The sequence below is a fragment of the Pelmatolapia mariae genome, linkage group LG16_19, assembly GCF_036321145.2.
Source record: "Pelmatolapia mariae isolate MD_Pm_ZW linkage group LG16_19, Pm_UMD_F_2, whole genome shotgun sequence".
NCBI classification, from domain to species: Eukaryota; Metazoa; Chordata; class Actinopteri; order Cichliformes; family Cichlidae; genus Pelmatolapia; species Pelmatolapia mariae.
This window is the reverse complement of record NC_086241.1, coordinates 662,191-687,748: the sequence shown is the minus strand read 5'-3', so window position 1 is coordinate 687,748 and position 25,558 is coordinate 662,191. Positions and strand designations below refer to the sequence as shown.

The window sequence follows — 25,558 nt, the reverse complement described above, 5'->3', positions numbered from 1 at the left end:
AGGGCATAAAGAGTGTGGGTGTCACATGTCCACAGAGGAAAAACATCTGAACACGTTTTCCTCGCAGTGACCGTTTCCTGTCAGAGCTGCTCACGCTCTTACCTTCCAGAAGGATCTCCACAGTAACCTGACGGCTCCCCGCCTGATTGGTTGCCTGACAGGTGTAACTCCCCAGGTCCTCCTCCGTGACCCCTCTCACCAAAAGGCTGAAGTTGCCCCGCCCACCCCGTTCCACGATGTAGTGCTCTCCACCAATCACGGCCCTTCCTTCTCTGTACCATGTGACCTGTGGCTCAGGATGGCCGCGCACCTGAACGATTCAGACAATGGAGAAAAGCAATCAGCTGATTTCACACAGACTCGTCCAGCTGACTCAGCATCATCCAGCATAACGGTGGCTGTGTCCATCTTTTATATACAGTGTGTGTTTGGTTTGAGGTCAGCGTGACAGACGCAGACAAGTCCAGACCGAATCTGCAGGACTCTATGAATGAAGAGGAGGACTAAAGACCCCATAGAACTAGGAAAGCAAGCGTGTGTGAGTGTGTGTGTGTCTATGTGTGTGTGTGTCTGTCTGTCTCTGGGAGTGTTTGTGTGTGTGCAGCATGTGGTGGACAGATGTGTTTGAGGACTTTCAGCTCCCATCAGGCTTTGCAGATCCATCCATCATGTTTGGGGATTTGTGGTGCATTCAGGTGTCCTGGGATTCTTCACATGCAGTCAACAGACAGCCAGAGGAGCTGAAGCAGAAATGAAGAGCGCTGCCTTCAGGTGAAACTTGTCCAGTTTGGCTGTGATTGGGTCTTTAAGTGGTTAAACTGGTGTAAAACCACGGGGGAAACCAGAGCAGCGTAAGAGCCGCTGATTAAAGTCGAGCCAAACACAGAAAATGACTTCAGAGAGCGAATAAAGCAGAAACAGAGCAGCGTGTTTGGTGTGCTGGGATTGTTGGGAGGCTTCACATCAGGATGCAGCCGGTCACAAGACTGAAGAAATGTTAATCCGTCTGCTCTCACATCCTTCCAGCCTTTCAGACTCTCAGATACAAACACAGTCTCCTGACCTGTGATGAAGGTTCAGCCTGATACTCCTCACTTTTATTTCTGTGGCTGGCAGCGAACCGCCTTAAACGTGTTCTTTAAAGTTGGGATGTTTGTTCTGTCTCAGTGCTGCTTTTATGATCTGCTGCTGTGAGCTTTGTTTTTATGGTCTCTCAGATCGGTGAAGCACTTTATTCTGGAAAAAGATCCAGACACAAATCGTGTCATTCCTCCCACACCGAGTGTCTGGCCTCAAGTCCTGCTTCAGTGTCATGTTTAAGAATAGAATAGAATAGAATAGAATAGCCCTTTATTGTTATTGTACATGTGCAACAGAATTGTAGGTGCTCCACACAAACTGTGCAGGAATAAATAATAATGAAGAGGAATATATATACAAAAATAAGAGGAAGGCACACAGGTTGCAAGTGCTCAGAAAAGAGGAAATAATAAATATTAACACGTATAAATCATCATGAAGTTTTAACAATTAATTTTCTGCATTAAAGTGATTCGTTTAAAAATGAGCCAGTCTGACTTTGATTTTCAGTCTGTTGTGAGTCTGTGAGGGCGTCAGCATCTCCTGAGGCCTTCCTCATACACAGAGCCTCATTTCTAGCCTCCATGTTTATATTTGGTCAAACTGTGGTGATTACAGCTTCCTGATGCACGCTGGCACCGCTCACTCAGGTCACAGGAACACAACTATTTATACAAAGCCAGAGTTTAAAGTGGGCTGAAACCTCTGTCTGATAAGGAAGGCTGCATGTCTGAACAGCTCAGTTGCTGCTGCTGATATCGGCTCTGATGAACCTCCAGAGACTTAAGATTGGCTTCATCCAGAGTTCAAAGTGCCGGGACGTCTCATTCTCAGACCTGACGGAGCTCGTCCAAACTCAGAGCAGGTGGAAATATCTCACATCTTAGTTATCTTCACTGTCCTGTATCGAGTCCACCTTAAAGAACCTCAGAGGTGTAAACGTTGTTCACTGTTTCAGGTTTAGAGGTAAAAAGAACCAATCAGAGTCTCGATGAGAGACTCGGATGTCTCACCTTGCCCTCCAGTCGAGCTTCTCCCCCCAGCGTGACCCGGGCATTGCGGGGAGGAAGGACGAAAGCTGGAGGCTCGTTGCCGTGGGAACCGCATCCTTGTGACAGGCTTGTAACCTTGGAGACGGTGGAAACTGAAGCCAACCGCACGTCAGTCATTCTCCTATCAGAGGAAACAGAAACAACCATCAGAGGGTGACATCACAAACATGCTCTGAGCATGTGCACACCTCAGAGGCATCATGTGATCAGCTGATCATGTGACTCTGAGGAAACTGAGGAAAACATATTTTCACCTGCAGCTAAGTCCTTGTTCTGATGACCTGTAACACCCGACATGGCTGTGAGTATCAGTAGCATCTGTAGTTGTTCAGCATCAGATTGCTGAGTGCAGGTAGGTGTTCCTGACACACCTACCTGTGAATCACCTTATCATGGTGGTGGTTACCACACCAGCATGAACCCAGGAGCTACTGGCTCCTGCTGGGGTCTCCCAAGGCAAACTGGTCCTGGGTGAGGACAGAGCAGTATACATGCCTGCCCTCCAGTGGGCTCCGGTGGGCCTTCACTTGCAAGACGGGCTGTCGGCTGGTTACTGTTGTGATGTCAGCTCAGAGCGTGCTCACTGCTGGCTTCACAGTTGTTGTATGTTGGTGATATTTTCTGCTTTTGGCTGGACGTTGGCTCAGTGTTTGCTGGCTGGTCGCTGTGTGTCTGCTGGATGTTTTGTGTGTTTTCAGAGCAAACAGCAGCAGTCTGCAGCTCTCTCTGCTGCTGCCTTATAAGGTCTAATAGTTACGAAACACACTCAACTCGGTTTGAAATAACAGTTTTATCAACATGTCAGCTTTTGTTTCCTGTCTCGTCCTGATCGTGTTTTTCTCTCCAGCTCAGAGCTCAGACACAAACCTCCACCTGACCGAACACGAGCTGCACCTCAGCCTGAATGAAAAACACTGAGAACAGGTTCAAAGTTCATGCTAAGCTTCTGACAGCACGTCGGTGCTCATTCTCTCAGGGAGTGAACACAGGTTAGATGCTGCAGTTTCTGGATACATCGATCAGGAACAAGAACATGTGAAGATGAAAGATCAGTGAGACTGCTGTGTGAAGATATTTGGGTTTGAGTCAATGATAATGAAGGTTAAAGATGTCCAATGAGCCACCACAGTCCCATGAACAGGATTTAATGTACAGAAACCTGCAGAGGAGAAAGTGCTGGAAATGCTGCAGAGCACCAACAAAGATACAGAAGAAGAAGACAGCATTCAAACAGGAAGTCTGTGAGAGCTCTGAAGGTCACAGAGAGCCTGAGTGAAGCTTTTCTCACAGATGGTGTCACGTCGGTGGAGCAACACAAACAGCAGGAAAACAAAGAGAAGCTGACAGAAGATCAATAACACTGAGATAACAGAGATAACAGAGAGCAGAGACACATGAATGTTTGCAGTCAGCAGCTCAGCTCCACCCTCAGTGGCAGAGAGAGAGAAAGACTGAGCGGCGCTCACTCGCCCATCTGCGCTTGTCATTAGCAGAGTTCATTATCAGGAGGAAAAACTGTTTCCTGTTTGTCACGCTGAACCAACGCAGCCAAATAACACAGAAGCCTCCCCTCAGTCGGAGCTGCTAACTCACTTTCTAAAGTTCAAAGTTCAAACTCTGACTTTAAACAGCTGCACTCTGCTGCTGGGTCACATGACCTGATGCAACATCAGCTCTACCATCAGAGCAGAGCTGTGAGGAGGAAGTCCTGAGACCTCGCAGCTGTATACCAGCTCTGTGATTCTGTCAGCCCTCACTACCTGTGAGCAGCTTGTTTTACACAAAGCCTGCAAATATTTCACTAAATATGGAGAACATGATCCAAACAGCAGATATTTTCACTGAGTAGAAATGTTTTCACAGTCTGACTCTGCCCACCCCACCATGACCTCATCAATTCAAATCCAAACATTTCCTGGAGAGGTCTGTAAATAAGCTTCAAGTCTTTTCTCACTGTGCTTGTGTGTGTGTGTGTGTGTGTGTGTGTGTGTGTTCATGTGAAATTGTGATTTTGCTGTTTCTGTGTAGCGGACGATGAAGCCTGAAAGCATTTGTGGTGATGAACGTGTGTTTGAACAGACAGGTGAGCTGCAGCGTTTACAGCCAGCGTGCACTCAGAGACAGCAATCAGCTGCTCACTGCGATCACGCAGACTTCTTCTCATAGTGAAAACCTTTATGAACAGTCAGAGAGTTAGCACTCATCCCAGACCTGCTGCAGGAAGACAGCTGCTACCATTGGTCATATTTTTAAAGTCAGTTTGCATTTAATGTGAGGAACGAGATGAGTGAGGCTCAGACACGACGAAACGTCAGCCTGAGACAGGAAGCAGCAGAAGATAAGAAGAGATCAGATCAGGCATCAGGCTGTGAAATCAGAGCTGCAGGTGAGTTCACGGTGCTCTGAAACTTCCCAGCATACTCCGGTCGGTCTGAGGTCGGCTCTTTAATCAGAGGAGATTCCTTCACGTCAGTCGACCGTTTCACAAACATCCTCTACAACTAAACAGCAGCAGGCCGAGCTTCTGTTTCCCACATTCACCCTGTAAAATCACACACTCTGCAGCAGCATCAGCACTGCATCTCCACTGACACACAGAGGAGGGAAACATCAAGCAAACACCAGACATACATCAACATACCCACAAAACATCCCAGCAACATGCAAGCAACATTCGAACAACGTCCCAGCAACATCCCAACAACGTACTAAAAACGTCCCAACAACATCCCAATGACATCCAAACAAAGTCCCAACAACGTCCAAACAACATCCCAACAACATCCCAACAACGTCCCAACAACATCCCAACAACATCCCAACAACGTCCCAACAACATCCCAACAACATCCAAACAAAGTCCCAACAACATCCAAACAACGTCCCAACAACGTCCAAACAACATCCCAACAACATCCCAACAACATCCCAACAACGTCCCAACAACATCCCAATAACATCCAAACAACATCCAAACAACGTCCCAATAAGATCCAAACACCATCCCAACAACGTCCTGACAACGTCCCAACAACGTCCCAACAATGTCCCAACAACGTCCCAACATCCAAACAACCTCCCAAGAACGTTCCAACAACATCCCAATAACATCCAAACACCATTCCAACAACGTCCTGACAACGTCCCAACAACATGCAAACAACATCCCAACAACATCCAAACAACATCCCAATAACATCCAAACACCATCCCAACAACGTCCCAACAACGTCCCAACAACATCCAAACAACGTCCCGAGAATGTCCCAACAACATCCCAATAACATCCAAACACCAACCCAACAACGTCCTGACAACGTCCCAACAACATGCAAGCAACATCCCAACAACATCCAAACAACATCCAAACAACGTCCCAATAACATCCAAGCACCATCCCAACAACGTCCTGACAACGTACCAGCAACATCGCAACAACGTACCAACAACGTCCTAACAACATCCCAAAAACATCCAAACAAAGTCCCAACAACATCCAAACAAAGTCCCAACAACGTCCAAACAACATCCCAACAACATCCCAACAACATCCCAACAACATCCCAACAACCTCCCAACAACATCCAAACAAAGTCCCAACAACATCCAAACAATATCCAAACAACGTCCCAACAACGTCCAAACAACGTCCAAACAACATCCCAACAACGTCCCAACAACGTCCCAACAACATCCCAACAACATCCCAACAACATCCAAACAAAGTCCCAACAACATCCAAACAACGTCCTGACAACGTCCTAACAACATCCCAACAACATCCCAACAACATCCCAACAACATCCAAACAAAGTCCCAACAACATCCAAACAACGTACCAACAACATCCTAACAACATCCCAACAACATCCAAACAAAGTCCCAACAACGTCCAAACAACATCCCAACAACATCCCAACAACGTCCAAACAACATCCCAACAACATCCAAACAAAGTCCCAACAACATCCAAACAATATCCAAACAACGTCCCAACAACGTCCAAACAACATCCCAACAACGTCCCAACAACGTCCCAACAACATCCCAATAACATCCAAACAACATCCAAACAACGTCCCAATAACATCCAAACACCATCCCAACAACGTCCTGACAACGTCCCAACAACGTCCCAACATCCAAACAACGTCCAAAGAACGTTCCAACAACATCCCAATAACATCCAAACACCATCCCAACAACGTCCTGACAACTTCCCAACAACATGCAAACAACATCCCAACAACATCCAAACAACATCCCAATAACATCCAAACACCATCCCAACAACGTCCTGACAACGTACTGACAACATGCAAACAACATCCCAACAACATCCAAACAACATCCCAATAACATCCAAACACCATCCAAACAACGTCCCAACAACATCCAAACAACATCCAAACAACGACCCGAGAATGTCCCAACAACATCCCAATAACATCCAAACACCATCCAAACACCATCCCAACAACGTCCTGACAACGTCCCAACAACATGCAAGCAACATCCCAACAACATCCCAACAACATCCCAACAACGTCCCAACAACCTCCCAACAACATCCAAACAAAGTCCCAACAACATCCAAACAATATCCAAACAACGTCCCAACAACGTCCAAACAACGTCCAAACAACATCCCAACAACGTCCCAACAACGTCCCAACAACATCCCAACAACATCCCAACAACATCCAAACAAAGTCCCAACAACATCCAAACAACGTCCTGACAACGTCCTAACAACATCCCAACAACATCCCAACAACATCCAAACAAAGTCCCAACAACATCCAAACAACGTACCAACAACATCCTAACAACATCCCAACAACATCCAAACAAAGTCCCAACAACGTCCAAACAACATCCCAATAACATCCCAACAACGTCCAAACAACATCCCAACAACATCCAAACAAAGTCCCAACAACATCCAAACAATATCCAAACAACGTCCCAACAACGTCCAAACAACATCCCAACAACGTCCCAACAACGTCCCAACAACATCCCAATAACATCCAAACAACATCCAAACAACGTCCCAATAACATCCAAACACCATCCCAACAATGTCCTGACAACGTCCCAACAACGTCCCAACATCCAAACATAGTCCAAAGAACGTTCCAACAACATCCCAATAACATCCAAACACCATCCCAACAACGTCCTGACAACTTCCCAACAACATGCAAACAACATCCCAACAACATCCAAACAACATCCCAATAACATCCAAACACCATCCCAACAACGTCCTGACAACGTACTGACAACATGCAAACAACATCCCAACAACATCCAAACAACATCCCAATAACATCCAAACACCATCCCAACAACGTCCCAACAACATCCAAACAACATCCAAACAACGACCCGAGAATGTCCCAACAACATCCCAATAACATCCAAACACCATCCAAACACCATCCCAACAACGTCCTGACAACGTCCCAACAACATGCAAGCAACATCCCAACAACATCCAAACAACATCCCAATAACATCCAAACACCATCCCAACAACGTCCTGACAAGGTCCCAACAACATGCAAACAACTTCCCAACAACATCTCAACAACGTCGCAACAACATCTCAACAACGTCCCAACAACGTCTCAACAACATCTCAACAACATCCCATCAACATCCCAATAACATCCAAACAACATCCCAATAACATCCAAACACCATCCCAACAACGTCCCAACAACATGCAAACAACATCCCAACAACATCCAAACAAAGTCCCAACAACATCCAAACAGCATCCAAACAACGTCCCAACAACGTCCAAACAACATCCCAACAACATCCCAACAACGTCCCAACAACATCCCAATAACATCCAAACAACATCCAAACAACGTCCCAATAACATCCAAACACATTCCCAACAACGTCCTGACAACGTCCCAACAACGTCCCAACAACGTCCCAACATCCAAACAACGTCCCAAGAACGTTCCAACAACATCCCAATAACATCCAAACACCATCCCAACAACGTCCTGACAACGTCCCAACAACATCCCAACAACATCCAAACAACATCCAAACAATGTCCCAAGAACATCCAAACAACATCCCAACAACATCCAAACAACATCCCCACAACGTCCCAACAACATCCCAACAACGTCCAAACAACATCCCAACAACGTCCCAACAACGTCCCAACAACATCCCAACAAAGTCCCAATAACATCCAAACAACATCCAAACAACGTCCCTACAACGTCCAAACAACATCCCAACAACATCCCAATAACGTCCCATCAACATCCCAATAACATCCAAACAACATCCCAATAACATCTAAACACCATCCCAACAACGTCCTGACAACGTCCCAACAACATGCAAACAACATCCCAACAACATCCAAACAAAGTCCCAACAACATCCAAACAATGTCCCAACAACGTCCAAACAACATCCCAACAACATCCCAACAACGTCCCAACAACATCCCAATAACATCCAAACAACATCCAAACAACGTCCCAACAACATCCAAACAACGTCCCAACAACATCCCAACAACATCTCAACAACGTCCCATCAACATCCTAATAACATCCAAATAACGTCTAAACAACATCCAAACAACGTTCCGACAACATCCCAACAACGTTGCAACAACATCCCAGCAACGTTGCAACAACATCCCAACAACGTTCCAACATTGTCCCAACACCATCCCAACAACGTTCCAACATTGTCCCAACACCATCCCAATGACATCCAAACAACATCCCAACAACATCCCAACAACGTCCCAACAACATCCCAACAACGTCCAAACAACATCCCAACAACATCCCAACAACGTCCCAACAACATCCCAACAACATCCAAACAAAGTCCCAACAACATCCAAACAACATCCCAACAACATCCAAACAACATCCAAACAACGTCCAAACAACATCCCAACAACAACCCAACAACGTCCCAACAACGTCGCAACAACATCCCAATAACATCCAAACAAAATGCAAACAACATCGAAACAACGTCCAAACAACGTCCCAATAACATCCAAACACCATCCCGACAACGTCCTGACAACGTCCTGACAACGTCCCAACAACGTCCCTACAACGTCCAAACAACATCCCAACAACATCCCAACAACATCCCAATAACGTCCCATCAACATCCCAATAACATCCAAACAACATCCCAATAACATCTAAACACCATCCCAACAACGTCCTGACAACGTCCCAACAACATGCAAACAACATCCCAACAACATCCAAACAAAGTCCCAACAACATCCAAACAATGTCCCAACAACGTCCAAACAACATCCCAACAACATCCCAACAACGTCCCAACAACATCCCAATAACATCCAAACAACATCCAAACAACGTCCCAACAACATCCAAACAACGTCCCAACAACATCCCAACAACATCCAAACAACATCCAAACAACGTCCAAACAACGTCCAAACAACATCCCAATAACAACCCAACAACATCCCAACAACGTCCCATCAACATCCTAATAACATCCAAATAACGTCTAAACAACATCCAAACAACGTCCCAACAACATCCAAACAACGTCCCAACAACATCCCAACAACATCTCAACAACGTCCCATCAACATCCTAATAACATCCAAATAACGTCTAAACAACATCCAAACAACGTTCCGACAACATCCCAACAACGTTGCAACAACATCCCAGCAACGTTGCAACAACATCCCAGCAACGTTCCAACATTGTCCCAACACCATCCCAATGACATCCAAACAACATCCCAACAACATCCCAACAACGTCCCAACAACATCCCAACAACGTCCAAACAACATCCCAACAACATCCCAACAACGTCCCAACAACATCCCAACAACATCCAAACAAAGTCCCAACAACATCCAAACAACATCCCAACAACATCCCAACAACATCCAAACAACATCCAAACAACGTCCAAACAACATCCAAACAACGTCCCAATAACATCCAAACACCATCCCGACAACGTCCTGACAACATCTCAACAACGTCCCAACAACGTCCCAACAACGTCCCAACAGCCAAACAACGTCTCAAGAACATTCCAACAACATCCCAATAACATCCAAACAGCATCCCAATAACATCCAAACACCATCCCAACAACGTCCTGACAACGTCCCAACAACATGCAAACAACATCCCAACAACATCCAAACACCATCCCAATAACATCCAAACACCATCCCAACAACGTCCCAACAATGTCCCAACAACGTCCCAACAACATCCAAACAACATCCCAATAACATCCAAACACCATCCCAACAACGTCCTGACAAGGTCCCAACAACATGCAAACAACTTCCCAACAACATCCCAACAACATCTCAACAACGTCCCAACAACATCTCAACAACGTCCCAACAACATCCCAATAACATCGAAACAACATCCAAACAACATCCAAACAACATGCAAACAACGTCCCAATAACATCCAAACAACATCCCAATAACATCCAAACACCATCCCAACAACGTCCTGACAACGTCCCAACAACGTCCCAACATCCAAACAACATCCAAACAACGTCCCAATAACGTTCCAACAACATCCCAACATCCAAACACCATCCCAACAATGTCCTGACAACGTCCCAACAACGTCCCAACATCCAAACACCATCCCAACAACGTCCTGACAACGTCCCAACAACATGCAAACAACATCCCAACAACATCCAAACAACATCCCAATAACATCCAAACACCATCCCAACAACGTCCTGACAACGTCCCAACAACATGCAAACAACATCCAACAACATGCAAACAACATCCCAACAACATCCAAACAACATCCCAATAACATCCAAACACCATCCCAACAACGTCCCAACAACGTCCCAAAAACGTCCCAACAACATCCAAACAACATCCAAACAACGTCCGAACAATGTCCCAACAACATCTCAACAACTTTCCAACAACATCTCAACAACGTCCCAACAACGTCTCAACAACATCTCAACAACGTCCCATAAACATCTCAACAACGTCCCATCAACATCCCAACAACATCCAAACAACATCCCAATAACATCCAAACAACATCCCAATAACATCCAAACACCATCCCAACAACGTCCTGACAACGTCCCAACAACATGCAAACAACTTCCCAACAACATCCCAACAACGTCCCATCAACATCCTAATAACATCCAAATAACGTCTAATCAACATCCCAACAACGTTCCGACAACGTTCCGACAACATCCCAACAACGTTGCAACAACTTCCCAGCAACGTTGCAACAACATCCCAGCAACGTTCCAACACTGTCCCAACACCATCCCAATAACATCCAAACACCATCCCAACAACGTCCTGACAGTGTCCCAACAACATGCAAACAACTTCCCAACAACTTCCCAACAACATCCCAACAACATCCCAACAACATCTCAACAACGTCCCATCAACATCCTAATAACATCCAAATAACGTCTAAACAACATCCAAACAACGTTCCGACAATATCCCGACAACATCCCAACAATGTTGCAACAACATCCCAGCAACGTTCCAACATTGTCCCAACACCATCCCAATAACATCCAAACACCATCCCAACAACGTCCTAACAACGTCTCAACAACATGCAAACAACTTCCCAACAACTTCCCAACAACGTCCCAACAACATCCAACAACATCCAAACAACGTCCCAAGAACGTCCCAACAACATCCCAACAACATCCCAACAACGTCCCAAAAACATGCAGACATGGATCTGTGCCTGGGATTCAGATACTCTGCCCTGAAATGCAGGAAGTCTCACAGTGACTGAGTCTGAAATCCTTCATGGAGCTTTAAAAAGACGTCCGAGTTTGATGGTGAGGATTAACTGATGATTTTAGATGTCGTGTTCAGTCTTGATTGTGTGAAGGAAACCTCCACCAGTGCTGAGGAACATCTACAGGTGGAGGAGCAACACCTGCTGACCCGAGCTGCTGGCAGCTCCCTGCCTGAAGAGGCTTCAGCGTCTCTACTGGATTTTCTCTCAGATTTGATTTTGTTCTTGTTTAAACTCTGCTCGATGTTCAGACAGACGCAGGCTCTACTCTGATCTGATTTTATAACCTTTTGTTATTGACACTCTACTAATAACCTGCAGCACGAGGTCTGAAAGGTTTGAGAGGTCCTTACAGTCGCATCACACTGGCTTCTTTCTGTAGGACTCAGTGCTGTAGTGGCACCACAGCAGTAACACAGCACTGTAAAGTATAAAAGTCTGTGACTATGATGAAGTATTTCTTACATCAGAGGGTAAAATGCTTATTACTGCAGGATTAATGTGGAGCTGCTTGGTTTCATCACCAGTCTGTGGCTGAGGGGTCGTTCACCTGCTCATCGCCTTCATAACTGACCGCTTTGTATAAACTCAGAGACCATAGCCCACCACACTAACTGCACTTTGATTCATCTTAAAACACTGTGCACAGAGATATCACAGAGGTCAGAGGTCACCACACTGATGATACAGACAGAAGAAAGCAGAGACTCAACAACACAAGGAGTGAAAATAACATGAGAAAAAAACTGAGGTCAACTTTAGTGCCAAACATGAAGAAAAGCTAAAGATGAAAGTGAATGAGGGACGAGGTGATCGTTCAGAGGATGGTTTCAAACTCTGACGCAGCTCCTCTGAACTGATTTAGTTTACAAAGTAAAAACATTAAAATTATCAAAGACAAAAACATCAAAGCGTCACATCTGCACAGAGTTTAACATCTGGCCTGAAACATGTTTGCAAACCTCAAACTGATCGCTCTGATTAATCGACTGATCATTAAACTGTTGTTTGATTATGTGACGCGTGCAGCAGGAGAGAGAGCAGAGAAGAAGAAGCAGCTCTTCAGCTGCTCTTTATCTCTGATGGACATTTCAGTATTAAACACTAATAAACTGATCTGGGCTCAGTGTTTGTTTAACCAGCAGGAGCCTGGTGCAGCGCTGACCCCACCCACCCCAGAGTCTGGGTGCGTTTGATTAAAACACAGGAAAAAGTCACATTTGAGTCTGAAGAAGCAGAGAGAAGAAGGAGAAGCATTGAACTCACAGCTCTGATGTTCCTCTGATGTTTCTCCTCCTCTGATGGTTCTCCTCCTCCGTGACTCCTGGAAAACAAACCAGACTGAGGAGCTTGTGTTCCTCTGCAGCAGCTTCACCTGAATAATCCGCTCATTCAGCACCGGGACTCCTCCTCTTCCTCCGGGGCGGTCACTGCTCTGCGCTGCTGTGGGTGGGGGTCTCTGTGGGTTCAGGCTGTGGAGCTCAGGCTGCTGATTTGTGTCAGTGTGGCGCCATCTGCAGGTCTCTCAGTGCTGCACTCTGTAGCATGTGTGGGATGAGTCCTCATGCTCCTCAGCTGCCACTCCCTCTGACATCATCCTGGAGTTCGTCATACAGATGTGTGTCTGAACATGAGCACACCTCTCAGGTTCTTTACAAACCTCCAAAGAACCGAAGCAACAGGTTAAACAGAGTGTTTGTATCAGCTGTCTGTGCTTCATCAGAGGAACTTCATCATCCTCAGACTTGTTCACATAATGATGTGATGAGAGCACAGTTTGATTGGTTATCCACAGATTTAGGAATCATTTTAACTCTGTATGAAACAACACACAGAAAGGAGCATGAAAGGAGCACCTTTTAATTAGAGTTCAGCATCAAGTCAGTTACATTGTTGGGACACTTTTTTTTGGATAAGTTTATTTCCCATCACTCAGCAGTGGGAGCAGGGCTGTAATAATATTAATAAGGTGGAACCTCCCCCTCACCGTGGCTGACTGTATAAAAGACAACAATGGGTGTTATGTTACTGTCAGAGGAAGCCTACAGGGCCAGGAGTTTGTGATAATGAATGTTTAACCACCAGAGCATCCCTCTGATTTTAACATTTAACTCTTTAATTCACATGTAAAATTGGTTTCTTGTTCCTTTTCTTTCATCTAAAGAGTGCAGCGGTGTTTTTAACCCAGTCCAGTTTATTATCTTTGTGTACTCCGAGGTATTTATAGTCCTCCACATTGACCCCCTGGGTTGAAACAGGGGTCACAGGTTTCCTGGTCCTCCTAAAGTCCACAATCAGTTCTTTGGTCTTTGCCACGTTGAGCTCCAAATGATTCTGCTTGCACCACGTGACAAAGGAGTTAACCATCACCCTCACTGATGCATCCAACCACCACAGAGTCATCAGAAAACTTCTGAAGATGGCAGGTCTGTAATCCTGGGGCCAATGGGATGTGGCATCTTTGGTAAAGGAATGAGGCATGATGTCTTCCACAGCAATGGGACCCTCTGTAGACTCAGACTCAACATGAACAGTTTATGAAAGACTCCAGAAAGCTGGGGGGAGCAGGCCTCGAGGACACAGGACTCACACTGTCTGGTCCAGCAGACTTGCCTGAGTAGAGCCTCCTCATTTGTCTCTGAACCTGGTCATGAGTGAAAGTGACAGGCGGGGGAGGGGTGTCAGGACTTTTAAAGGAGGCTATGGTGCAGTGTGGAGACAGTGGGTGGCTGTGGACTGCAGGCTGACTACAGGTAAGGCTGTGGGGGGAGCAACATTCACTGCAGTGTCCAGTCTGTTGGAAAACACATTCAACACATTGGCTTTGTCCTCACCACCCCCAGCTCCTCTGCTGTTGGATGGTCTTCATGCCACTCCACATCTCTCTCAATATTCAAGATCCTTTTATTTGTCACGTACATAGTTATACAAGTATAACATGCAATGAAATGTGACCTGATACGCTCAACTGTGGAAAATACAGGGTGGGCCATTTATATGGGTACACCGTAATAACATGGGAATGGTTGGTGATATTAAAGTCCTGTTTGTGGCACATTAGTATATGTGAGGGGGCAAACTCCTCAAGATGGGTGGTGGGACCTAATCAGCCAGGGTTTCAGGTGTGCTCATTGTGAAACCTGGCCCCACCTTGTCATGTGAATTCCTGAGGTCAGATGGCCCAGGATGTGAGTGGGCCCACTCACATCCACTCACAGCGATGAGGTCAGATGGCCCACATCCCCATGGCCCGATTGCCATACTGGTAGTACTTTTGATTAGCAAAGCGTAGTTGTCCCTCCGCCTTATACGTTAGTAAATCATCCAGCTTTTGCCTCTGCTCTTTCAATGAGTTTAAAGTCCCAGTGTCTTTAGTTACCTGATAGGCTTTTTCTAATTTCTTAATTTTATTTTCTAGTTCTGTTTGTTCTGCTAGTCTCTCCTTTTTCAGTCTTGATGAGACTGCTATAATATTACCTCTCAAAAAACTTTTGGCACTCTCCCACAAGATTGAGGGAGACACCTCATTATTATCATTGAATTGAATATATTCAGTCAGACTTTTTTGAAGTTCTTGTCGAGTTGTTTCATTATTCAGGATAGATACATTGGCTCTCCAATATTTAAAATGATTGTTTGGAATCATTCTTAATTCCAGACAAACCGGGGCGTGATCAGAGATAGTGATTGCTTCTATGCTACACTGTCTAGCCCTATAAAGGTCCATCCTGGGCATTAAAAACATGTCTATCCTTGAATGGCTGCGATGTACATGTGAATAAAAAGTAAAATCTTTTTCTTGGGGGTGCAACTGGCGCCACACATCCACTAGGCCCAGTTCCTTAATCATTGTATTTAAACTACAAGATTTTTTGGATTTGGGGCCATTGTGTGCTGGGAGTCTGTCGACAGCTGCTTTCAAAGTACAGTTGAAATCACCTCCCACCAAAATCATTCCTTCAGATTTTTCTGCTATTAATGATGCAATATTCTTGAAGAATTGTGGACAGTCCTCGTTTGGTGCATATAAGTTTAGTAATGTAATTTTAAACCCCCCTATAGAGCCAATCACCATTACATAGCGCCCTTCCCTATCCACAAATGTTTTTTCATGGTGGAAATATGTTGACCGGTTAACAAGAATTGCAACTCCTCTTTTTCTCCCATCCTGATAAGTAGAGCTATATTGTTGTTCAACCCACTCCCTCCTCAACTTCCTATGTTCCTTTTCAGAGAGGTGAGTCTCCTGGAGCACTGCTATGGAGCACTTTTCAGTTGGTTCAGTACCTTTTTCCTTTTAATTGGACTATTCAAACCCTTTACGTTATATGAGACACAAATTAGATCTTTCATATCTTAGACTCAGATCCTGTACAGACAAAACTAAATTATTATACTCAATAAAATAGTGGTCCACAATTGGTCTCAGGCCAAGATAAACAAAAACATTTAGAATTAAACAAACAAAGAACATTAAGAACATTAGCTTCCACGTACCCAACTGGATTAATAACAACCTGAGTAATCCAGTCCCCGATGTATCCTGGGCGGAGGGTGGTGACGAGTCCTCCGTGGGGGAAAAACACAATGTGCTACTTCGTCGCTGTCGCCCGCTCGCAGAGCGGCTCATTGCGGCTATATAAGTGGGAGAGTTGGTATCCACTTGTGTGCGCACTTTCCATCCATTGTACAAACAAAAACTTTTTTATCTTTTCCTAACATTTGTGTCCAAGAAAAACAAATTAACTCGGCGGGAGTAGCATCTCAGTCCTCCATAAAGAAAGTTGTCATTTCGGCAAGGGAGAGGGTCACACCTGCCCTAGTTCCCTCAGCGGACCATCGATACCGGGATAGCTCCGTTTCCATGCGCTCCCTCTGGTCGACTCGCACTTGTATCCCCAGCTCTTGAAGCGTCGGCAGGGCTTCCGTCAAACTGGAGAACGTCTTCTCACCCCCATCCTTGAACAGTCTCAGTTTTGCTGGAAACACACATTTGGCTCTGATGTTTTTCAGCTTTAATTGTTTTACCGCATCTCGTACCAGTGCCCTCCTCTTTTGCAGTTCCGGGGAAAAATCATGTTCAAAATATATCTGCGTGCCCTTATATAAGACACGCTTCTGATCCCATGCTTGTCTTAGAATGGTCTCTTTCACAGAGAAGTCCCAGAATCTGACCACCAGTGAGCGCGGTGCTGCGTCGGGGTTCTTGGCTCTGTGTGCTCGCTCTATTCCAATGTTAAGATCAGCGGGAAGTTGAAGAGTTGATTTACACAGCTCTAGCACAAACAGCTTAACATCTCTCCCCTCACTCCCTTCTGATACACGATAGATCCTCAAGTTGTTTCGCCTTAGTCTATTTTGCATGTCCTCGCATCGTGCAGTGAGATCCATTTCTCTATGCAACAAGTACCGGAGGGCTCGTTCATGACGCCTGGTGGAGTCTTCGTTGTGGCCAATCCGCTCCTCCATCTCCGTTGTTCTGTTTTCCAGCTTTGTCATATCTTCTCTCAGATTCTTAAAGGACGCCTCCAATCTCGTCAGAGCTTGCTGTGTTTCCATATGCCCGTCTTTGTTATCTTTTCTTATCTTTTCCAGTTCTGCTAATATCCTTGTATCTGCGTCACGAGTGCTAGCAGTAGCATTAGCATCTGCATTTGAGGACAGAGTTAGTTGCTTCAAATGCTCACCTTTATCTTTATTTTGATCCTGTTTGCTGGATCCCTTGCCTCTCTGGGACGATGCCATGCTGGTTAGAATGCAATTAGCCGAGTTTTAAAAACTGTAGTTAGGAATAATGTATTAATCTGGACAGAGCTCGTTTCCTACGCTGCTTGACTAGATCATGGCATCACCGGAAGCCCCAACAAGAATTTTTTTTTAAACTGCATAAATAAAAGATACATAAAAGTAGGGATGGGTATCGAAACCCGGTTCTTGTTGAGAACCGGTTCCCACTGTTTCAATTCCTTGGAATCGTTTGCCATTTTTGCAAACGATTCCCTTATCGATTCCTGTCGCCCCAAATGACGTCACCACGTTGCAGAGCGTCATTTACCTGCAGGAAACACGGCGCCTAAGCGGCTCAAATGCTCAAAAGTTTGGTTATACTTTACGAGAACGAATGACAACAGGGCAACTTGCAATACTTGCAAAGTAGATATTTCATTTAAGGGAGGAAACACTATGAATATGCAAAAGCATTTGCTCACAAAACACTCGATGACCTTAAATGAATGTCGTGTTTTTAATTCCGCTCCGGACTCGTGAATCTCAACCCAGCAGCAGTGGTAACGTTTGCAGGTCCTCTCCCATTAATGCGGCAGGTAAATAATCAACTAACAGTGCATATTATGTTAGCGCGATCTGCCTTATTACAAAACCTGCCATTGCTGTGCATTTAGGTGACCATGATGAGAGAGACAGACAGAGTCTGGCTGGCTCAGATGCTGGCAGTTGCCGCTGCAGTCTACCGGTAGCGTCTCCTTTCAGGCCAGAATGTCACCGAGCAGTGACTAAGTTTGTGGTAAAAGGCTTGCACCCATTTGCCACAGCAGTTTCCCCCGATTTTCGGTAAGTGAATGTGTTTAATTGTAGGCAGGGACATTACTGGATATTCTTGTGTAATTGCTACAGAATACTTTATGTTATACTTTGTTATTGCTACTGAAGAATATTTATTTTATTATTTTACATTTACAATTTTTTTTCCCGGGGACCCTGTGACACCCCATTGAAGAGCCGTAGGCTGTGGATCTCTTAAGATCTCACTGTTGGGTTTGTAAGGCCATGTTACTCCTAAGTTTCTATCTTGCTCAAAGAGAAGATATAAAACAAAGTTCTAAGCTAATCGACCTTAGTGTTCTCCTTTTTTAAAAAGAATCAATAAGAGAATCGATAAAGAATCGAATCGTTAAACAGAATCGAAAATGGAATCGGAATCGTGAAAATTTTATCAATACCCATCCCTACATAAAAGTCACTGCCAAAAACTGATTGCGGCTTCTACCTTGTTACAGGAATGTTGTTTGTTGCTCAAGATGACTTGATATCATTCATGAGGGATACATTTGACATATGTTTCAAATATTATAGACCAACAAGTTTGGCAAATACCGGAAATCAGTTTTTGGCAGACAATCACTTTTTGGCACAACACCGGTCCGAGTCTGACCGCTGCAATCCAAGCCTGACGTCTTCGTTTAATAATATCAGATACATGAGATCCCTCCCGTTGCCTCCAGGAGGGGAAACGATGAAAAGAGAGCCTATTTTCCAGCTTCTTGCCTTCCCTATCATGTGATCTAACGTTGCAACCGACAACACAGTACGTACGAACCATAGCTGACGCTTCCGTGTGCTTCATTTGTCCTACTGTCATGGCGGGAGGAGGCATGGCCCCCCTCCCGTGACATCACGCTCCAAAGCCCTATCACATGAGCCAAGGCGTGAAAATGGGTGTGGGTCACAATCAGCCAGGGTTTCAGGTGAGCTCATTGTGAAACCTAGCCCCACCCTCTCGTGTTATTTCCTGAGGTCAGATGGCCCAGGGTGTGAGTGGGCATTAAGCCCTCTGGGTAGGTATCTCAGAACTGCCATCTATAATCCAGTTTTGAGATCCTTTCCAGACGCCTTAAGACAATGCTCAAGGAGGGAAGACACGGAGCACTGGACGAGGAGAGGACACGGAGCAGGAGTCGGGAACGTACTGAGGATTTGTTGTCGGATTAATATTTTCTGCACTGCAAATAAACACACTGCATTCATCGTACAGAGTCCTGCGGTTGGGTCCTATCTCCCCATAACCCCACATTCTGCCATACCGTGACAGACAGATACAGATCAATATCTTGAACTATGTTTGTTAGACATATGTTAGACTTAATGATGATGTTATAGTAAACTGAATGCAAACATCACCCTGCACACAGCAGGAAGCATTTAAATGAAGTCTTTATTAAATTTGTATGTATATTTAGAAACTGGTGGCAATAAAAATAAAAACTATGGTTTCCTGCAATAATATATTTTTTACTGTTGGTTTTTTTTTCTTCTTTTTTTTTGAATGTTTTTGTTTTTTGTGGATTTGATGGGTTGTTATGGCATCTGGTGACAGTTTCATGCCAGTGGGTAAATACTTGTACTCTAAAACCATTTGGAGTGGTCAGCAAGACTATAAAACTGTTATGACAACCAGTTCAGTACTTATTATTCATGTTCTTGTCATGGCCTGGGTTTGATGACCCAGGGCTCATGTATTTCTTGTATAGCTTTATTTTTCCGTATGTTATGTTTTTTGGTGGTTTTCTATTCCTTTTTGTCCTCCTTCTCCCTGTGTGCTCCCGGAGGTTTTGGGGTCGCTGAGGGGACTGCGACCCCGAAGTGTTCCCGCACTGGAGGCTGCCACACCTGCCGCTTGTTAGCCTTCACCAGCTGCAGCTAATAGCCTCATGAAGAGCATCCTATTTAAGAAGGTAGCGGAGCTCCAGTCAGCGCGGGATTATACTATGTCAAACCTGTAAAGTACCTCCGTTGATGAGTGTTTTGTGAACGACATCGCTACTGTGGGTTGCCTGCTGAGCTGTGTGTGTTTTTGTGTCATCAGGAGTCGGGAGCGAGGAGCGTCGTCACGAAGGGAAATCACGGAGCGGAATCGGGTTTTGGAGTTGTCACATCTTCACTGCTTATGAACACGTGCACTGTGTGGGATTCACAAAGGAATCGCCACGGGAGCCACAGTGCTGGATTTGTACGTGTTGTTGTTTTTGCCCACTCACTATGAATAAATCCACTGTCCTTCACTAAAGAGTCTCGCGTTTGGGCCCTTCTTTTCTCAACTCCACGGTCTGCCATATCTGACAGTGACAGTTCTGTACTTTGCCTCTTTCACATACATGTCATATCAATAATAAGAGAGTCTCCAGAAAACCAGACTTTTGTTCCTCTTCAGCTCCTGATCAGTCAGCAGACAGGCTGTGACTGCAGGGCCATTTCTTCTTCACGCATCCACCACTGTTTCTCCAAGCCAGCTGGGTGGGTCAGTGGCTCAGAAGCTGCAGGATGGAGGAACAGAAGAATCATTAGAGTTTGAAACAACCAGAGACGAGACAGAAGGAGGCTGTCACCATGTCTTCAGTCAGAGTTCAGAATTTATCAGCACAGAAACAGCTTTAGTGAAGGTTACAAATGATCTTCTTATGGCCTCTGACAGTGGACTCATCTCTGTGCTTGTCCTGCTAGACCTCAGTGTAACCCACATCAGATTTGTGGGTTGTGCTGCTGCATAAGGTTGGAGGTGTAATTTTCCCTCCCTGCCACTAGGAGGCGAGTATGCCTTGAGATGACTTTCTGTGAGTCAACATTTCCTGTTGTGAAAGCCATTACTCACGAGGCAACCGCCAAATTAGCTGAAAGATCCTGGTAAGAAAAGCTAAAATAAAAGTTAAATTCGCAATTTATCTTCACATACTAGCTGTTAACAGATGGCTATTTATTAGGATCTGAAATCTGTGAAATACGGCCGTGGGAAGCTGCGTCAGCCGGGCGAGCTATCTCACCACGAGCTCCGGTAAGGGATGCTACATGAATGTTAGCACCATAAAGACATGTAGTTGACTGCTGTTAGTATATTTCCTGTTTAAAAACAACCAGTCGGAGTTGTGATATTTATGTTTAAAGCACTGTAACATCACTGATGTGCAGATATTTAATTTTAAGTGCTAAAAAATATATTCAAATGTTCTAGGGCCAATAGCGCCCGGCTAACCACTAGTATTAAGCTACTGCTTAGCGATTTCTGTGTATTTCTGTGTGTTCTAACATTACTGTGATTCATTTGAGTTTGTTAGCTTTCCAAAATGTTGGAGAAGCAGTAATATCGTCATGTAGTGCTTAAATGCACCCTTTTAGTTTTGTTGACTTAGAAGTTAATTCATTTGATAAAGATGCAAAAGGTTCTTAAAATGTGATTATAAAATGTGAGGGATCTCATTACTCTGTTGAATGTTTAAAGAAGTTGATATATTTTTCCGAGAAATAATTCAGGTTGAAACATCTTAAAAAGAAGAACAGTTACAAGCAAGCTGTTAAAAGGATAAATATGTGAGAGTGAATCTTATAAGTTTATTTATTCTTGAAAGGGTAACTATAAGTTATATTTTGTGTTGCATTAAAACCTTGTGTGATGTAACTCAAGTTATTTCATGATGCTTGAGACATTGTATAACTAAAATAATTTGTTATACTTGAGCAATACTTGACTGAAAGATGAGTGATGGAAGAAGCATAGATAAAATAGTAATGTATGCACTCTGCACTGTGTGCATAGATTGGTTTTTGACCAGGACTGGATCATTTGAGATCTGAACCCTGTGGGTTCAGTGGCGAGCCAATCCCAAGAGAGTGACTGTAGACGGACCAGAGTACGGTGTGGCCAGCCGTGGGATCCATCTTCAGCGAACCTCAGGACTATCACTACATCCCTTGACACAGATAAGACTGACACTTTAAAAATCTACCCGGGTAGTGTTAGAACCAGTGGACAGAAACACACACACACAAGGAACTCTAATTTCTCTTTTCAAAGAGAAGTGGACTGAGCAACAGGAGCGGAAGCTCTTTAATTGAAACTCTTTGGAGAATTTCCTTAAAGAGGATATTTGGTTTTGATTTCATTTTGGGTCCTTTAATGTGCGTTTGTGCACTGTAGGAAGCCGGCTTTAGACAGGCAGGGTTTGTAAACCTCATAACTTTTCAATACAGTTTCTATTCAAATCATATCTTATCTATCCTTGTGTGGTTCCTTCTCTGCTGATCCTTTCAAGGCTCCATAGTCTTACCTAGAACTTTCTGATACTGGTCCAGAGTTGTCAAGACAATAATTTAATACCCATCTCATATTATTTAATTGTAATACCTGTTACAAAAGTGGCGAGCCAGCCAGGAGCCTAGTTAAGTGTCAGCAGTGAAACATATCTCATGTTTGGGGAATTGTATAAAAAAAAAAAGTTGTTTAAATGTTTTAGAGTCGTTGCCAAAGATGGAGTTCATAGCTAACTCAGGTATCAAAGTCCCAAATGCAGTGATTGTGAGTGGGTTGCTTGAATCGCCAGAAGATGAGGAGATTATAGACTTTCTGAAGAAATATGGTTCTTTTAGGCTTGTTCCAGTAACTGATGCTGAATCAGAGTTTTATAAAAACCTGATTATTGAGTATCAAGATGGTGCCGCCATTGAAGCCTTATCTCCTCTTTTGCCTTACACACATGAACTCAAAGAAAACCCAAGTGTCAGGTATCTCGTTCAAGCTTTGGCTAGCATTTACACTACAAAAGTTGGCTGCAATATTACCAAAACTTACCTCAATGAGATAAAGAAATTGGCAAAATTAAGTGGGAAAGACTATGAAGAAGTGCTGAAAGACATGATGTCAGAGATCAGTGAGGTAATTGGAACAGACGGCATTGATGAGGCATCTGTAGCCAAGCCGTTCGACACATCTCTTGAAACAGTTGAAACCTCAGATCACCGGATGTTCAGAAGTCCCTCCTTGATGGATTCCGGTCAAGATTGCTCCGAACCGAAGCCACCCACCATCCTGAGGCAAAATCTACCCATCAGGGAGAGCGACCTGCATCCACCTGAAGTTCAAAAGGTCATCGTTGAACACATTGTAAGGAAAAGTGACTGTAACACATATCCACATTTTCCCATCAAGCTTCACCCATTTTCAGGCAAAACCCCAAGGCCCAGTAATGAGACCGATTACGACACATGGCGATCACATGCTGAGCTTCTCAGGAAAGATTCCACTCTGTCCAATCTTCAGAAGTCTCGGAAAATGGTTGAGAGCTTGCTTTCCCCTGCAGCAGATATTGTCAAAAGGCTAAGTCCTGAAGCTACCCCTGAAACTTACCTTCAACTGCTGGATGCAGCCTTTGGAACTGTTGAAGATGGCGAAGAACTTTTCGCCCAGTTTATGAACACTCTTCAGGACCCTGGTGAAAAGGCTTCGTCCTACCTCTGCCGCCTCCAGGCTGTTCTAAACCTTGCTGTTAAGAGAGGAGGAATTGCTGCTGAAGAAGCAGACAAATATATTCTCAAGCAATTCTGCCGCGGTTGTTGGGACAACATCTTGCTCTCTGACCTCAACCTAGAAGAAAAGAAAAGTCACCCTCCAGCATTTGCAGAGCTTCTGTTACAGATCCGTACCGAAGAGGATAGACATGCAGCCAAAGTCACACGCATGAAGAAGCACCTCGGCTCAAATCGACAGCGGGCCGTTACTAGCTCGCAAAGCACATGTGCCTGCAGCCAGCAAGTAGTGATCCCACCCGAGTCCAACACATTGGCGGAACTCAAACAGCAGGTCGCATCTCTTCAGAGCCAGCTTACCGCACTGATGTCAAAGAAACCCCAAAAGACCTCGAAACCCAAGGGGAGCGCTGAGCACACATCCAGCCGACCAGTACCACCTAAGCTTAACTCTAGAGCACCAAGCTGGAAGCCATCCAACCCAAAACAGAACGCAAGGCCAAAGGCCTGGTATTGTTTTAAGTGTGGTCAGGATGGCCATATTTCCTCAACTTGCACTAACGAACCAAACCCCACTCTCGTTGATGAAAAAAGAAGTCAGCTAAGAGAAAAGCAGCGTCTTTGGGATGCAACAGACCATCTAACTCCCAATGAAAATTTTTAGATGAAGCCTCAGTTGTAGGGCAAACTGAGGCTGAAGCAGCTCACCAGCGCCCTGTTAATAAAGACGCTACACCTAAATTAAGTGCTGCTTTGAACCAGTGTAATGTCAGGAAACACCTTTCGAAGGTTTCCCCAAAACTGATAGGTACAAAGAGTACATGCCAAGTGATGATCCAAGATAAACAGTTTAACTGTCTGATGGACACAGGTTCACAAGTGACTACGGTTACCAAGTCCTTCTTTGATCAACATCTGTTTGAAACACAGATAGAGCCACTGTATGATTTATTGGAAGTTGAAGGTGCCAATGGGTTACCCGTACCTTATTTGGGCTACATTAAAATCACCATCACCTTCCCAGAACAATTCCTGGGGAAGGAGTGTGATGTCCCAACCTTGGCCTTAGTGGTCCCAGACAGTGGAACATCTGGCTTTCATGTACTGATTGGTACTAACACCCTTGATGTGGCATATAACATGCACAAAGAGAAAGGTCCAGTGATCCACCACACCTCAGCAGATGGCTACAAGACTGTGCTGAAAGTATTACAGCTGCGACATGAACAATGTCACGACAGTAACATTGGAGTGGTGAGGATGCATGGGAAAGAAACGAAGGTTGTTCCGGCTGGAGAAACTGTTGTATTAGAGGGAACCGTAGCAGTCAAGGGATTCCAGTCGGAGAAGTGTGCCATCGTGGAGTACCCTACATCATCTCTGCCTGGAGGACTTCTAGTAAAGACCTGCCTCCTCAACATACCAACCAGATCCCCATGCAGGCTACCAGTTGTGATTTCTAATGCATCTGAGCACGACATCACTATTCCGGCCAAGACCGTGATTGCTGAGCTCAATGCAATCCAGGCTATTC

The 25,558-nt window shown here is 44.7% G+C and overlaps 1 protein-coding gene and 1 long non-coding RNA gene across 2 annotated transcripts in view; one reads left to right on the top strand and one right to left on the bottom strand.

Annotated features, from left to right (window-relative positions):
• Positions 1–13,358, bottom strand: part of mylka (myosin, light chain kinase a) — a 54,888-nt gene extending 41,530 nt beyond the window's left edge. Inside the window, exons 1-3 of the mRNA XM_063497460.1 lie at positions 13,261–13,358; positions 2,094–2,253; positions 103–310 (exon numbers count right to left, since the gene is read on the bottom strand). Coding sequence (XP_063353530.1) covers positions 103–310; positions 2,094–2,249 — 364 coding nt within the window. The 5' untranslated portion in view covers positions 2,250–2,253; positions 13,261–13,358. The remainder of the gene's footprint in view (positions 1–102; positions 311–2,093; positions 2,254–13,260) is intronic.
• Positions 13,359–21,243: 7,885 nt separating this feature from the next.
• On the top strand, positions 21,244–23,275 carry LOC134644435 (uncharacterized). The gene is made up of 3 exons (XR_010096490.1): positions 21,244–21,411; positions 21,489–21,559; positions 22,319–23,275. It is a non-coding gene; the product is annotated as an uncharacterized LOC134644435 (long non-coding RNA).
• Positions 23,276–25,558: the final 2,283 nt, after the last annotated feature.